The sequence below is a fragment of the Medicago sativa genome, chromosome 7 (assembly GCF_051527215.1).
Source record: "Medicago sativa cultivar Bolivia chromosome 7, Bolivia_mono, whole genome shotgun sequence".
Classification (NCBI taxonomy): Eukaryota; Viridiplantae; Streptophyta; class Magnoliopsida; order Fabales; family Fabaceae; genus Medicago; species Medicago sativa.
Genome location: NC_140755.1, coordinates 85,925,089 through 85,941,196, shown reverse-complemented (window position 1 = coordinate 85,941,196; position 16,108 = coordinate 85,925,089). Strand labels below are relative to the sequence as shown.

Genomic DNA, 16,108 nt, shown 5'->3' with positions numbered 1-16,108 from the left:
TCTATTGTCCAATCTGGTTGTGGCGAGTAACCAAATTTCATATGCTAATTTGAATTTGGATATCTGTTGAACTGTTGCCAATTATCCAACCCGATATAGCATCCTAATTCTTGCGTCTCTTGCTGCTAATTTTCTTATCGGTGGTTGGCTCATTCACAGGGGCATTATTTCCATAGAATTTTGAATTAGTCTTTGTCCAATGTCCACTTCTAGGACATGTGTAGTGCTTAGGCTATCCACTCTGCAATTTAAATTCGATCATAAGCGTGCCCTGATGATACAATCACGGGATCCCTTGTTAGTCGTTAGTTATAGTGGTTAATAAGGTAATGCCTCATTATATCCACCACCACCTACACATAGCCTTAAGAAAGTTATGGTTAGAAACTTCTCATTCATTTGTTTTTAGTCATCACATTCTAGAAAGTAAATGGCTGAAGCTAAGGCATCAATGGTTGGTTGCTTAAGTGGATCATCTCTAGCTATAGTAACAGGTGACAGTAACCTCCAATACTAAGAAATCATTTGACTAGGCATAATGGTTGGCACTAAGTTCTTGGATTCTTTCTTTTCCTCCGTTGATTGACCGGCGACCATAGCATTACTTTCCAGTTATTACAATTCTTATCCTCAAACGCAGACGTACATAGCAAAGTTTCATTTATGCATAATGGAGCCGACTCGCAAGAGGCATCAGCTGCAGAAAGTCCTTCATAATTAGGTGTGAAGTTCTTTTTGACCGCCTTTGAGAGTCCAGGAAAGCATATGTAGCTGGTCTAGGAACTTCACAATACAGGTGCGAACAAAAGATTCTAACCATAGAAAACTTCTCCAAACATGAGACATGGAAAATATGATGAAACATAGATCCCTTTGGCCGCTGCAATTTTTAAGCTACTAAACCAAGCGTAAGGTTCTGGATTAAGGAGTCGACTACTTATTACACTTATTACATGGACATGCTGATGATAAAGTTGTTACCTACAAATGAACAACTAACCATTGGAGGAATATCAATTTAACAATGCTAGGAATACCAATATAATCGATAATAATTTTGGATAAGTTACATTTCAGAAGTGTTAGGAACACTTTCTTTCTAGAGAAATACTTATATAGACACAACACCAAATCAAAATTATTTAGATACACACTCATTAAAATATCTATCATTTAATTATTTCAAAAATATACATTATTTGATTATTTTCTCTTTCATACTTTTTCCCATTATGTTTGTGACCAAGCAAACGTTTCTCCTCTTTGTAACACTTTCTCTAACACTCATTCTCTTATTGAGTAAAATCCAATGCGGGTGCCAAACTTTAGAAATGGATCCACGCAAAGTCGCGAGACTCACATGAGTTTCACCCAATAAGAGAGTGAGTGTAAGAGAAGTGCTAAAAAGAAAGTGTTCCTAACATTTCTGGTTACATTTATGTCATTGCATGTCATTCCTCATGATTGTTACCTTATACATTTATTAGTATATTTTCTTCCCTTGCCTAAGTGTGAGAAATTGTTTTCTCTCTTTTGTTAAAACTGAATCTTTTTAATCGTCACTAGTGTTGATATTGTGTTATGGACTATGGAGGAATCCTATCCCTTCAGAAAACATTTTCGTTTGCTGCTGCGAGGATGTTGTTATTGAGGCATCCAATTCCTTCATAAAACTCTTCAAACCTCGATACTTAACGGTAACTCACAATTACTTCTAAACCAACGCTATAGCTGATCCGTAGACCGACTAGTAGCCAGGATTATGATATAACTCTCGAGTAAAATGATAATTTAGTCTTAAGATGGAGTGGCAGGAGAACTCTTGATTAATTGACCAATCATATGTAAAGGGCCGTCCCTATAAAACTGAAGGCTCGACTCTCATAGTAAAAATAAGCTTCTAATAATAAAAAAACACAATTTTTTAAAAGATTAATCTTCTATTTAAATTAAAAATAACATTTGTATAAATGATCATTAGCCACCGAAATCAAAATTAGCAATTATTTTTACCAAGGACATGATTTTTTACTTAGAAATTAAAACATGAAACATGTTTATTTTTCTTTTTTGAATAGATGGAGATATTGAGCAATAATTTTTTTCTTGAGGTCTATTCGTTTATGGTCCAGCTCGGTTGAACTTTTTGCACTCCCTCTCTCTATGCATAAGAACATTTTTTTTCTTCCGAAGAAGGCCTATGTAGAGGAACGAACTAAAGTAAGATTTTGCTCATTTCACCTCACAAGTTGCTCTTTTAACACCCAAAAAAATATCATAATACACGAACAGCAGTTAATTACTGTTGAAAATCTTTATTAAATTGATTAACGGCAAGGAGTCAAATAATTTGCATCTTTATTGCTGTCTAGCTGGGATTTACATATAATCTTCCCATCAATGTCAAAAATATCCTTTATTAATTGTGATTTAAAAATCAATTATATTTTTTAAATCAATATATATTTAAAAATTAGAATTCTAGGAGGTGACAAAACATGTAAATCCAAGCCATTAAAATATTTTCAAGTACAACCAAAGGTTGAGATTCATTTAAAAAAAAAATCAACTCTCCTACGATCGAAGACCTAATGACGTTGTACACCGTAGACTAAGAAAAAAAAGAAAAGAAAGATATAAAACCCCTATTTTAGGGTAGTGATCTTTCAGTAATAAAAGAGAAAATACAGCCCGACAATAACTACATGTCTAACCCTACACTGACTGCATATAAAAATAAAGTCACCCAAAAGGATGGTTAATATTTTAATTCATAAATAATGTAAATTATATAATGTTTGTAAGAATGGATTTATTATTATTAATAATGATAGTAAAAATGCATTATAAATAGATAAATAACACTACAAAATTATAAGCTGACATTGTTCATTTACTTTATCATTAAGCATCTCGCGAATAACATTATGTCCAAACCAACAACAACTATCCGAGTCATTAGTAGAGTCATCAGTCCATCTTCCAGCACCTATATAGAATTTGTCACAAGAAGTGAAAATCACTTTCTTAAGTGAATTCGCACTCTTCAATAGGTGACTAGCTAACTCGATAACATTCATGGAGCAAACACAACCATGAAACTCCACATATTTCAAATCATTATGAGAAAACCCCGCATATTCTCCTTTTTCCCTCTGAAATCCAGCCATATGTGAATATTTCGGATGTAGATCTCTAATCTAAATATTGAAAAATAACAATCATAACATTACATATACGATAATTTTAAAATTCCACTAGGCATATAAAACTAATCCAGGAATCACTATTTTTGTTGAAATAAGAGGTTGTTCATTAATTATTATGATTAAGGTTATATTTGACAATGTGGAACTGCTAACTTGTGATATACTATTACTTAAATAGAGTTGTTTGATAGTATTTCCTCCATTCCTTTTTAAATGTACTTTTAAGTGTAATTTTTTTGTTCTATTTGACTATCATTTTTATAGTTTTAGTTCAATTGTGGATCATAGTTTTTGGACCATAGTTTTAGTTCAATTGTGGTGTTTTTTATTGTCTTTTCATGGTTAAAGTGTGGGTAATGAGTGTGGGTATGTGCACTTAGGTGCCCGTAGAGTATGGGGAAGGGCAATAAAGTTGTTGCCCATGACGGTACAGACATATTTTACAAACGTGGGTATGAGAATGTGTAATATAGTACCCTGCCCATTGGGTACCCCATCCCTAAGTTCCATTCAAGTTTAAATTTGTAAAATTGATTTTCATATAATTATTTAGAATTATTCATAAAAAGTTAAACTATACTAGCATTTTCTTAAAAAAGAAGTGAACAGCAAAAAAAAAAAAAAATAATGCATTGAAAAACTCACCGTTAGAGAAAGTTTTTCGAGATGTTGAGAAGTCATTGCAATATCTAAAATCCAAAAGTAGTTCATATTAGGATCATTTGCTCCCTCAATAAATAACTCCAATTCTCTAAGATTTTGAAATTGAACCAACACCTTCTTTAACTCCTGTATCTGTTTACAACAGTAATATAATATATAAAGTTTAAAACAATAATATTTAAAGTGAATTAAAAGCAACTGGTAATCAAATCAATTAAAAGAAACCTAGGCAATGTTGCAATGCACTATATACCGCTATCTCAATTTTGGGACTGGTTACATTTGAGATTAGCAACCTATATACAAACAATAAACATCAACTACAACAAACATGGATTTAGACTAACTCACCTGTGAAGGGCTGATGATCATAGATAAATTCTCAATATGTGGTAATGTTTCAATTGGACCAAAGGGGTGTGGTGTTTTATCCCTGACAGACGCATTCCAGAAAACCTTCAATAACTTTGGAGCCGTAACATAAATTATCGTCGTGGAGTGTCCACTATACTCAAAGGATGAGAGATTCAATGCATCAATAGCTACCGTATAAGGCGAACAATCCCTCCAACCACAATCAATTATGTTCAAATGAAGCAACTTTGAACTGGTAATGTCTATTGAACTTATAAGACAACAGTTCTTAAAGGTGGCATCCTCGAGTTGGAGACATTCAGAAAACAAATGATGCCAGAAGTGCCAAGATAGATTTTCAATGATTCCATCCAACACAATTGTTTTTACATTTTTCAGTCCAGAAATCCCAATAGGTTTAAAAAATTGAGCACCTCTATAGCTAAAATTGGATAACATATGAGACTTAATGCTAATTGGGTGTACTCGAAAACCATCATTACAAGAATACTCAAAGGATGAGAGGTTTGATGCAATGATAGCTATAAACCTTTCAATGAAAACCCTACAGTTAATAATGTTCAAACGAAGCAATGTTGGACTTTTTATTATCACGCTAGAAGTCATGAACTGACAATCATCAAGGGTGAAGTCTACAAGATGGCTGCAAGTGGAACACAGACTCTGAATCAGTTTCTGCTTCACATCAACTAGATGCAACACAAGAGTTCTCAAGTTATTGAATCCAGATAAGTTCATAGGTGCTACTAGGAAGCAGTTTTGTAGGTGCAGATATGTCAAAGAATCATTATGATCACATAAGAGAGTAAGGGAAAATTTGTATGGAAAAATAAAATCATTAGTATCATTCGTTTCATATGAGAAGAGCAGTTCAATACGTTTGACACCCTTAGCAATTCCTTTGGAAATCAATCTATCAATGACATCACTATGTTCATTACCTAAAGGAAAATTTACTCGGATTGAATGGATCATGTCACCTTGATAATGGAGCATAAATTGATCCAATCTTGTGGCAAATTGAGATTGAAAGTGAAATCTTTGAAAGTGTGGAAGGCTTTTTGGTAAGTCTTGAATTGTGTTATAGTCAAACATGGTATGGAGATCAAAGTTGAGGTCCATCCTTGATCCCCATTCATGAATCCATCGTTTGGACAATGCACTTGTTTTCACCAAATCCTTCAAAGCTAACTTGGAAAATACATAAGATATAACACAATCAGGCAACTCACTCTTAAGCTTTTTTCTACACCTCTTCATTGCTGCTGCATATAGAGAATTCGAATTAACAACATAGTCACTCAATCAAACGAAACTATATTAAATATTGCCATGATGCACATAATTAACTATCGTTAAACATGTAAACAAAAAAACTTGAATAAATTCATGATATTCAAACTATAACTTGAAATCTACACAGAAGGAAACAATAAGTACCGGCAGTTGGTGAGTCGAAGAGAGATTCTGGAGAAAAGCTTATTGTGCTGTAATTTACGACGGCTTGCTTCTTGCGATGAAAATATTAGGATTTCTTCTTAAGCTTTATATTTATTTATTTATAGTCTTCAGAATTATTGTTATGTTTTTTATTTGTTTTGTTTTTGCCGAGATTTAATTCTAAATCGTGCGTTTGATTTTCACCACCCAATTTGCTATTTAGACCCCCATACTGGAAGTTACATTCTCACTCTATGGGAAGTTATCTTCCACACGTTACCTATTCCGTCCCCGTGAGCATAGCTCAGTTGGTAGGACATTGCATAATTTATGCAGGGGTCGGGGTTTGAACCCCGGACACCCCACTTCTCCATATTTAATTGTGTGAGCTCTAGCCACTAGGCTACTAGACCAAAAAAAAAAAAAAATCATATAGGTCCCATAATACTACCACTAGCAATTGATCTTCAAAAAACACTATTCTTTCTTTCGCAGTTGATCTTCATCTAACCTACGTCAAAGATGTCACATTTTTTGTCATATTTCTTCTCAAACCCAACAAGTAACTCGCAATTTCTCTGATGATAATAATGCTCATTTTTTAGTTTTCTACAAAGAGAAATAAACATTAAAATAAGATAATTGACTAGTTAAATTTGTGTTTACTATTTATGAGAATGTGAGTGATTTTTTCCTCTTAACATTGTAATTTTTTCAGAGAATAACCAACGATTTGTCCCTACAAAAAATTTCTGCAGGTAGCTTTTGTCTTTGTTATTTTTTCAAAATTGTTTAATTTAACTCAAACTTTTAAATGTTTGAATATTTTTTCCCCCAAGTGATTTTAAAATATTATAAATGTTTCTTTACAAAAATTTAGAATTTTTTAATATTCGATGAATTAAATATGACTTTTTAAACTCACTTGCGTTTAGCGATGTCGACTTGCGACATTGAAGTGTGCTCCTCTCAAAGTCTTGGAATTGCATCCCCTTCTTCAAAATTGTCTCCTTCTCTCTCCTGCCCTTAATATTAGCCATCAGATGAATCTAACGGTGGACATAAAAACAAACTAAAACATCAACATAAATAAACAAACTAAAACATTGTAACAAAAAAAAAAACGAATACATCACACTCTGAAACAACTGAGCGGGGTTTTACTACTCCGGAAGCTTCTTCATCTTCCCTTCTAAAGGTCTGCTCTCTCAATCAAAGAAAACTGCAACCACCGTATTTTCATTTATATGTTTGCACACCTCTTCGCTCTCTTGTATTATTAAATATTGAGTCAGGATCCGTTGATACTATGTGTCAACGGATTCGTTGACACCTCTCAACCATGTATTTTATTTAATCAAAGGCCAGTATGTTTCTATTGTGTGTATTCTTCCTCTCAATAGCATACAATTATTTGTATTTTGGGCATCTTTTTTTTTTTAGACAAGGTTTGTGCATCTCTTCTCTCAACCGCAATTACTATTATTTTTTTAAACATTGCAAGACCTAATTCCCCGAATAGGTATGCTGATTTTCCAATCGATCTGTGTTAGAACACCAAAGCCATGGATTACTCTTGAAATATATGCACCGAGAATTGACATTCATATGGTGTTCAATTGAATTCAAAAAGTTTTCCATGTTACCAAAACCATAAAATTAATTATTATATAGATCCATTGTTTTGCATTCAGATATGCAAATTCATTCATGGTTGAACACCAAACCGAGATTGATACCTGAGATCCCTTGATTTGATACTGAATGAACGAAAAGGGAAGAGAGATGCAAACATGAAACAATATTAACGGATGTGGTGGCAGATGGTAACAATCTTTCAAGAAGAAATGAAAGTATCACTGAGTATCACGATGTGAATGTGATGATGTTCTTAATTTCATGATGATTTTGTTTGTGTTTGAAATCAATCTTTTTCAGCATTGAATATTATAATTAAAGAGCTTGATTGCCTTACCATAAAAGAAATAAAGAGCCAGATTCATATGTAGAACAAGAATTATATATTTCATGAGGTCTTAAATGAGTAATTATGAGTATTTGATTAAAAATAGATGGATAGTTATGATTTGGTGTCAACGAATTCGTTGACAGCTGGTGTCAACGGATCGTGCGTTTGATGGTCAGGATAGGGAGACAGGATATGATACATTAATCATATCCTGCTTAAATCTCATGTTTGATGCACCAAAATGATAGGATAAAATAAATCATTTTCCTATCCTATCCTGACTTTCCTTTGTAATTTCTATCCTGAGTATAAGCTGGGTTAGAAATTATCATGATGAGATTAGAAGATCATTCCTTATTTATTATCTTGATATTCTGCCATTTTTAAAATATTGTCATTTTTAAAATAATGATAGCATGTATTTTCTATTATAATTAATAACATGCCATTTTTATAATATTTAATTAATTATGAGAGCAATTTTTTATTTAATTATAATAATATCCTGTTTGTTATCATGTGTGCATCAAACACATGATATGATTAATATTTAGCATGTCCTTATCATATCCTATCTCTATCCAGCTTTATATCATATCCTATCCTGCCGATATCCTATCCTGACCATCAAACGGACTCTTAAATATTTGCATTCAACTAAAACCCTTCACCACTATCTAATTCCATTTGTTTTAATATATACAAGTTTTAAAAAATGCATTAATACTTTATTAAAAAAAAGGAAAATACATTAATATATTGCGAGACAGACTATAATACAGTTTTAGTGGACAAGGAAGGCTTAATTTATGAGGATTTGTGGAAATTAATCCAAAATTTAGTTGAACAAATCTGGTACAAGGTTGAACATGTAAGAATTTTCACTACATGTAGTTGCTAATTGTTACAGTCATGTTATAAGGACGGTGACAACTAGGGTACCCATGAAAGAATTGTTGGTAATTTGCCTAAATCAATACTGATTAGCCACGTAAGCACATATCCACGAACCATCTTGATTCCATCAATAAATTGCTCATTTTCATTGGTTGGTATGTAAATTACCCACCATTCTTCAAAGGTAATTTAGAAAAAACCAAAACTAGTGGCGAGACTTCTTACCCAATTGGTGGCAACAATCTTACCTGACTTGAGAGAAGAAATTATTCCAACAATTTAACCATTAGAGTGAGCTCCCTATTACATAGTCTCACTCTACTCTTTATTGCAGTTCAAACTGTTACATAGTTTTAGATCTCATCCAAAAAATTAGTTTGATGATGCAGAAACAAATTTATAAATTCAACTGCTGAAAACATGTACAATTTGAGCCTCAAATACAATTTTATTACGCACCTCCAAGTCTAGTATAGATTCTGGATAAAATTTCCACTATGCAATCTTTAAAGTAGCTCTAAAACCATGTTAAATGAGTTTGTATTTCATCTCAAAAGTTATCTCAAAGAATGAGAGTGTCCAAACACATTTATAAACTCAATTGTTCTAGAAGTAAACAATTTGAAACTTTAAGACAACTTTAATACAAATTTCAACACATTAATGTTGTAAAACAAAGTCAACAAGTAAATATAATAAACTAATGAGTTAAATATATTTTTTGTCCCTTCAAAATACTCAACATCTAATGTGATCTATTTGGCAAGACATTTTTTGAGCTTAAAGTTGATAGTTTGTAACTTATAAGTTTAAATAATCAAAATAAATTTAGTTGGTGATAGTTTTTTCTCGCAAGTTTATAGTTTTTTTACTAACTTATTGTGTTTTTTGATAAGCTCTTTCAATTAGCTTATATCTTATACATTGTGTTTTTATCTCAATTTTACTATTTGTTGTTTTTTTTTTTGAGCAATACTATTTGTTGTTTTAAATAAATAAAAATGTGAAAAGAATATACAACTCGAGGAACTGCACGGTGAACGTCATAGAGAGATAAAAAAAATGTGAAAAGAATATACAAGGTCGGTCTTATAATCAAATTAACTTTTATATTTGGGTTATGCTAATAAGGAAACCAAAAGTAGCATGTTTGCATTGAATTCAACAACATTTTGATTTTTAAAAATTTAAATTCATCACTTTTCACAATTTTTCAATACAATATTTCTATTTTTATCCTCTTATCCAATACTCAATGACACTTTTTAGCATTTTCCTTTATATTGTTGTTTCAAACTTTATCAAATCAATAACACATCATCATCAAATCAAATCAAATAAATGAAGGAGGTGCAGCCAAAAAAAAAGAGATGATTCCGATTTTGGTGCTATCATTAGAGAGTGCATAAGCACTTCCTCTTCTTTCTTCACAAACTCGCATATTGAGTTTAACAGGAGACAAATCAAGAAAGTTGTTCATTGTCTTTTTAGGTTGGTCACTTCTTTACGTAGGTTTCTTTTATTCATCGAAGTTTCGACATGTTTTCAAACTATTATTACTAATGAAATGAGATAAAAAATTTCGTAAAAAATCAAATTTACTTAAATGATAAGATCAGAAACCCCATTTCACTGCGCATAAAATAATGGCTTAAACGGGTTGTTTAGTTGAATTCAAAAACGTTTTGCCACCCTAAAAAAATACGCCTGTTTGAAATAGTTTTTGTTTTCAGTTTTTGAAATATACAAGTCCTCTTCTCACAATAGTTATCTTTTTACATGTTTTAGTTTTTTAGCCCCAAAACTAAAAAATTCAAAACAGTTTCCAAAACTGTAATTTTAAAAATAGTTTAGCAAACAAGTTTTTAATATTCGAAGTTTTCTAAAATGAACTTTTTTTGAAACGTTCTAAAATGAACTGTGTACTAGTGAAATCCGCCTAGGTCGGCAAGAACCAAACAAGACAGAGCAAATGGGACTGGCAGATGGCAAACGTCTTTGTTGTGGACGGAAATAACAATATGATTTCGTCATTTTCTTTGACACAATTGTGGTTTTATCATTTCTTAACACATTGTTATTAATTACTATAATATTCACACAAAGAATTGGTATTACGATAATAATTCTTTATATATAGCTCTTTTAAAAAATTCTTTATGGTTGTAAAAAAATTGTTTCAGTAACATAATTGAAGTTATAAAACAAATATTACCTTAGTCGGAATAGAACATAATTTAGACTAATTAAACAAGATCTCAACAAGTCTTATGAACAAAAACTAGGTGGAAAAATAACTCTAGTAAATTAACTAATTTTGTTTTTTGACAGAGAATAGTTTTCAACGACCACGAAGCCGATAAATACCATGTTATGATATAATAATAACAATCACATTAGTCTTTGTAAGTCAATTAATTTATTCTTTAGAGTTATATCAAAATTCCATCTTTAAAGAGTCATAGGTTTGATTAAGAAATTCTTAATACGAGTTTTCTTCTTTTTTATATTGTTAATTCCTTTTTTTTCTTTTCTTTTCAGGGACTATATGTTCACGAGGCCTTGCTTAGCTATGACTCCAGAACTGATACCTTTCAAGCAAGGTATACATACGGGTAGAGTGACACTCTCAAACAAACTACTACTCTAGTATAGTCTTTAATTATTATTTTTACTTTCAGCAAGTTAAATTTTGTGATGATATTAATGATTTTATTTATAGATTTGACGAGCTTATTCATTTGATTATAGACTAAGATGTGTATCATTTAGGAAACGCAGTGGGAATTGGAGAATTGTGGGGAATAATATCCACTGGGATAAGCTTAGACAATCCCTAGTTGAAACCTCTTCATGTGTTCGCCACGTGTCGGATTGTTATCAAGATTTAAAGCCCGGGGATCATATTGAAATTCAATGGAGAGGAAACACTCAAATTCCTTATGGTGGGATCATACTCCCTCCGTCCCAAAATATAAGCAAAAATTGGTCAACGAAAGTTAATGTATTTGGTACAAATTTTTAACCAAATATACTAACTTTTGTAGACCATTTTATGTTTATATTTTGGGACGGAGGGAGTATACTATAACAATGATTATGGAAGTCCAACTCACATAAACTTTTTGTGAAAAAAAAAACCTATCACAATGTAATGTGTATTGATTAATACATGGTTTCAATTGCAGACTGGTGGTATGCTGTTATTGGTCACCTAGATTCTTGTAATGAAAATGAGAATTATTGCTGCTGTCAAAACTCTGGTGAGAAATTTTTGTATATGCATCAGATTCATTGTATAATATATAGTTTAATATGTTTATAATTTGTTTTAAATATTATTATTGTATAGAGACTTTGGTGGTAGAGTTCAAGCAATACCCTCGTGGGTCAAGCATGAGAAGAACAATGCTACGCAGACATAACAATGGGGAACAAGCAGAAAATTCGATCGGAAACTATGGGGGAATTAGAAAGCTTCACAATGAAGAAGAGATTGAAAAATGGAAGGAGCTCTTAGATCATCAACTATATGTATAAGTGTTCAACATAAAGATAAAAATGCGTAAAAAAAAAAAGTACATATATAAAGATGAAATGAAATCAGAACGTCCTTGTATGCACTATTGGCTTTAACTTGTTAAATAGTAAAAGACTCGAGCATTCGTACGGATCGTTGAACATTACAATCATTATAGAAAAACAATTATATTGGTAATATTATAAAATGTTTAAAAATATCAAGTGAAAATTATCGGTATTAATGTAATGTTTTTATTTAAAAAAATTCTTTTATATGCAAAAATGCGTTAAATATTTGTACAACGTCCGTTGTAGATTTATTTACTTATATCTGTGAAAGCAAATTTTAATGTGCCGATATAAGAAAGTCGATATGATAAAATTTTGAAAACTCATGATTATTTTTAAAATATCAACATTAATGTAGTGTTTATATTAAATATATATTTTTGTGTTATATTCAAAACAATGTAAAATCTTTGCATCGCGACCGTTGCAGATGTTATGTGCCAATATCTGCGGAAGAATGATTTTATATACCGATATGAGAAAATCGATATGATAAAATTTTGAAAACTCGTGACTATTTTCAAAATATCAACAATAATGTTCCGTAACCATTGCCCTGGGGGCAATGGTTAGCCAGACCCTTTTTTTGGGAAATGCTAAACATTGCCCTTGGGGCATATTGGTTAAGAGGACAATAATAGAAATATTGTGTTAGGAAGTGGTAAAAAGTGATGGATTTAACTTTTTAAAAGTTTAAAAATTGTAGTTTCCAATGTAAAACTACTATTTTTTGTTTCCTTAACCATTGCCCTGAGGGCAATGATTAGCAAGACCCAATTTTTTTTATATGCAAAACAATGTTTAATATTTGCACCACACTCGATGCAGATTTTATGTACCAATTTGAGAAAGTTGATGTGATAAAATTTTGAAAACTCGTGACTATTTTTAAATATCAACATTAATGCAGTATTTCTATTAACTATTTTATTTTAGGGTTAAATATTTTTTTTGGTCTCTATAAATATACCAACTTTTTGTTTTAGTCCTTCTAAAAAAAAAAAAAACTCTCGTTTAGCTTTGATGTTTGCTCTGACCCTAAAGAGCTTCGTTGACTTAACTCGCCTAAACTTTTGTTCACAAAAAAAAAAACTAATACATGTATTTAGTTACGATTATAAATAAAAGAGGGCGAGATATCAAAATCTACTCATTTATCGTATTTCTCATCTGCGATGAGTCATCGTTGAGCACTTTACCTTCAAAACCCTAGATCTCTAAAATCTACCATCGACTCTTTCTTCCTCCATCCCACCCTCAATTATCTTGCAAAATTCATCGAAAAAATTCAAAGATTGTCAAGATATCACAGATCTCAACATTTTTTTTCCAATTCTTTCTCTACCCTTTCTCTTTTCCCGACCTTTCTCCGCTTCTCTTTCTCTTACCCAATTTTTTCATTTCTCTTAATCCTGTAGCATTCAACCGTTTGAATCATCACTCTATGTTGTTCATTTTGTTCCAATCAAGACCTTAGAGTCATTTGGAATTGCATATCAACCTTCTTAAGTGTGCAAAAAAGGATAAGTAAGTATGATTTTTTCGCATGCATGACTATATTGTGTCTTTTACTGCTTATTGACACTAAATATTTCTAATTTTTTTGTCAGGTTTCATTTCTCCCCAAAAAAAAGTAAGGAGTCTCTTCTGCAATTTTTTAATTTTTTCACCTCTCTTTCTCTTACCCAATTTTTTCATTTCTCTCAGTCCTGTTGCATATAAGCGTTTGAATCATCTCTCTATTTTGTTTCAGTTTGTTCCAATCAAGACCTTAGAGAAATTTGGAATTGCATCGCAACCTTTTCAAGTGCGCAAAAGGGATAAGTAAGTATGATTTCTTCGCATGCATGACTATATTGTGTCTTTTACGGCTTATTGACACTAAATATTTCTGATTTTTTGTCAGGTTTCATCCCTACTGTATATTATCTGGACATTGAGATAAACGTAGACTAAGATAAATTTTCTCCACAAAAAAAAGTAAGGAGACTCTTATGCAATTTTTTAATTTCTCCGCCTCTCTTTCTCGTATCCAATTTTTTCATTTCTCATAGTTTGGTTGTATACAACCATTTGAATCATCTCTCTATTTTGTTTCATTTTGTTCCAATCAAGACCTCAGAGTAGTTTGGAATTGCATCTCAACCTTCTCAAGTGCGCAAAAGGGATAAGTAAGTATGATTTTTCCGCATGCATGACTATATTGTGTCTTTTACCGCTTAATGACACTAAATATTTTTTATTTTTGTTGTCAGGTTTCATCCTTGTTGTATATTATCTGGACATTGAGACGAGCGTAGACTAAGATAAATTTTCTCCAAAAAAAAAAAAGGTAAGGACACTCTTCTGCAATTTTTTAATTTCTCCGCTTCTCTTTCTCTTACCCAATTTTTTCATTTCTCTTAGTCTGGTTGCATACAACCATTTGAATCATCTTTCTATTTTGTTTCATTTTGTTCCAATCAAGAGCTCAGAGTAATTTGGAATTGTATCTCAACCTTCTCAAGTGCGCAAAAGGGATAAGTAAGTATGATTTTTCCGCATGCATGACTATATTGTGCCTTTTACCGCTTATTGACACTAAATATTTCTGATTTTTTGTCAGGTTTCATCCATGTTGTATATTGTCAGGACATTGAGATAAGCGTAGACAAAGATAAATTTTCTCCCAAAAAAAATGGTAAGGAAACTCTTCTACAATTTTTTAATAGGAATTTGTAAATAAATATATGTTTATATTCAAAATTTGTGAAATTTGTTGTTAAAAAAATTGTGAAAGTTGATGGTGATTTGATTTGTATTAACTAAAAAACTTAAATTACTAATACATATATTAAAGACGGTTTTTTTTTAAAGAACGAAAAAAAAAACTTGATCTCTCCAGTTTTGAAGTTTTTAACACTTGGTAATGAAGTTAAAAACAAATATTTTTTGTCAATAATTTGTTCTTTTTTCAAATGAATATTCCTTGTGAATAAATTTTTAGAACTTTATGTTACTTGTTATGCTACGATAACCCTCTTCGGTTAGTTTGGTGGTGCTGGTTTAGGATTTTAGAGTGTGGTTATCTCAAGATTTCATGTTCGATTTCCCATTGCAAATTTTGGTGGGTTAGTCCATGTAAAATTTTGTTGACTTTAAATCAGGCCTTCATAATTAAACGGTAAGATTAAACCCTTCAAATTAGATGTTTATCGGGTAAGATATTGAATTTTCAAAATAAAATTGTTAAGCCATGACATCACCCGGCACAAAAATAAGGTGAAGTTACGTACCCAGAACTACATCTAATCCAAAGCAAAAAACCCATAGCCCAATTGTTTTTTTGCAGGGTTCATAACCCAATTATTGATGATCCTATAAATACTTAATTCTAGTTGCACACACTAGCCATTGTAGAATTAGCACAGAGTACTAAGTATCCTAACATATAAAATTGGATGTAATAGAAATTAATTTTCATTTTGCATTAACTAAATTGAATGGTGGTATTGGATGGATTGGCTAAAAAGAAAAGGTGATGCCTGAGTTTAAAAATATGCATCAATAATTATGAATTTCATTTCAAGAACTATGATTTATAGTTATAAACTATTAGATTTTGAACTAATTGAATTTTTTTAGTGTTTCATGTTCTTAATTACTTAAACATTGATAACTACCAGACATACGTTTCTTTTTGTCAAATATACATCCGAAAGATAACTCCCGGATATGAATTTAGGGGGTCTTAGAGATATTAAGGGGTTTAAAGAGAAATGTTCATATATGTCACTGTGTTCTAGCTTATGGATTTTTTAACATTCTCAATTACTTAGAGAACTTTTTGCTGGTTTCTTTTTCCCCGTATAAGTTTTGAGATCTTATGTAAATTTTGCTTTTATTTCAAACTATTGATTGTTGTTGTTTATTCATAAAAATTATTTATATTGATACAAAACTCTTTTGTTGTGTGTTAGGTTTT

At 31.4% G+C, this 16,108-nt stretch overlaps 1 protein-coding gene across 6 annotated transcripts; it reads right to left on the bottom strand.

The window, feature by feature from the left end:
* Positions 1–2,732: 2,732 nt before the first annotated feature.
* Positions 2,733–5,843, bottom strand: LOC146909617 (putative F-box/FBD/LRR-repeat protein At4g03220). Of its 6 annotated transcripts, none has more exons than XM_085725241.1 (4): positions 5,688–5,843; positions 4,224–5,512; positions 3,855–4,004; positions 2,733–3,200 (listed from the first exon to the last, which is right to left on the bottom strand). In XM_085725241.1, the coding sequence occupies exons 2-4, from the start codon at positions 5,505–5,507 to the stop codon at positions 2,865–2,867; spliced, it is 1,770 nt and encodes a 589-aa protein (XP_085581367.1). In that variant the 5' UTR covers positions 5,508–5,512; positions 5,688–5,843; the 3' UTR covers positions 2,733–2,864. The 6 variants fall into 6 exon arrangements, with proteins under 6 accessions (XP_085581367.1, XP_085581369.1, XP_085581368.1 ...); XM_085725243.1 differs by having other exon boundaries at positions 2,733–3,155; XM_085725242.1 differs by having other exon boundaries at positions 4,224–5,509; positions 5,688–5,837.
* Positions 5,844–16,108: the final 10,265 nt, after the last annotated feature.

Bases quoted from the DNA above. Each gene is read 5' to 3' on its own strand.
- LOC146909617 (XM_085725241.1), bottom strand. From the start codon at position 5,507: ATGAAGAGGTGTAGAAAAAAGCTTAAGAGTGAGTTGCCTGATTGTGTT. The intron at 4,005-4,223 runs GTGAGTTAGTCT...TGTTGTAAACAG, and splicing joins TGATCATCAGCCCTTCACAG to ATACAGGAGTTAAAGAAGGT. The intron at 3,201-3,854 runs GTGAGTTTTTCA...TTCAATATTTAG, and splicing joins TCGAAAAACTTTCTCTAACG to ATTAGAGATCTACATCCGAA.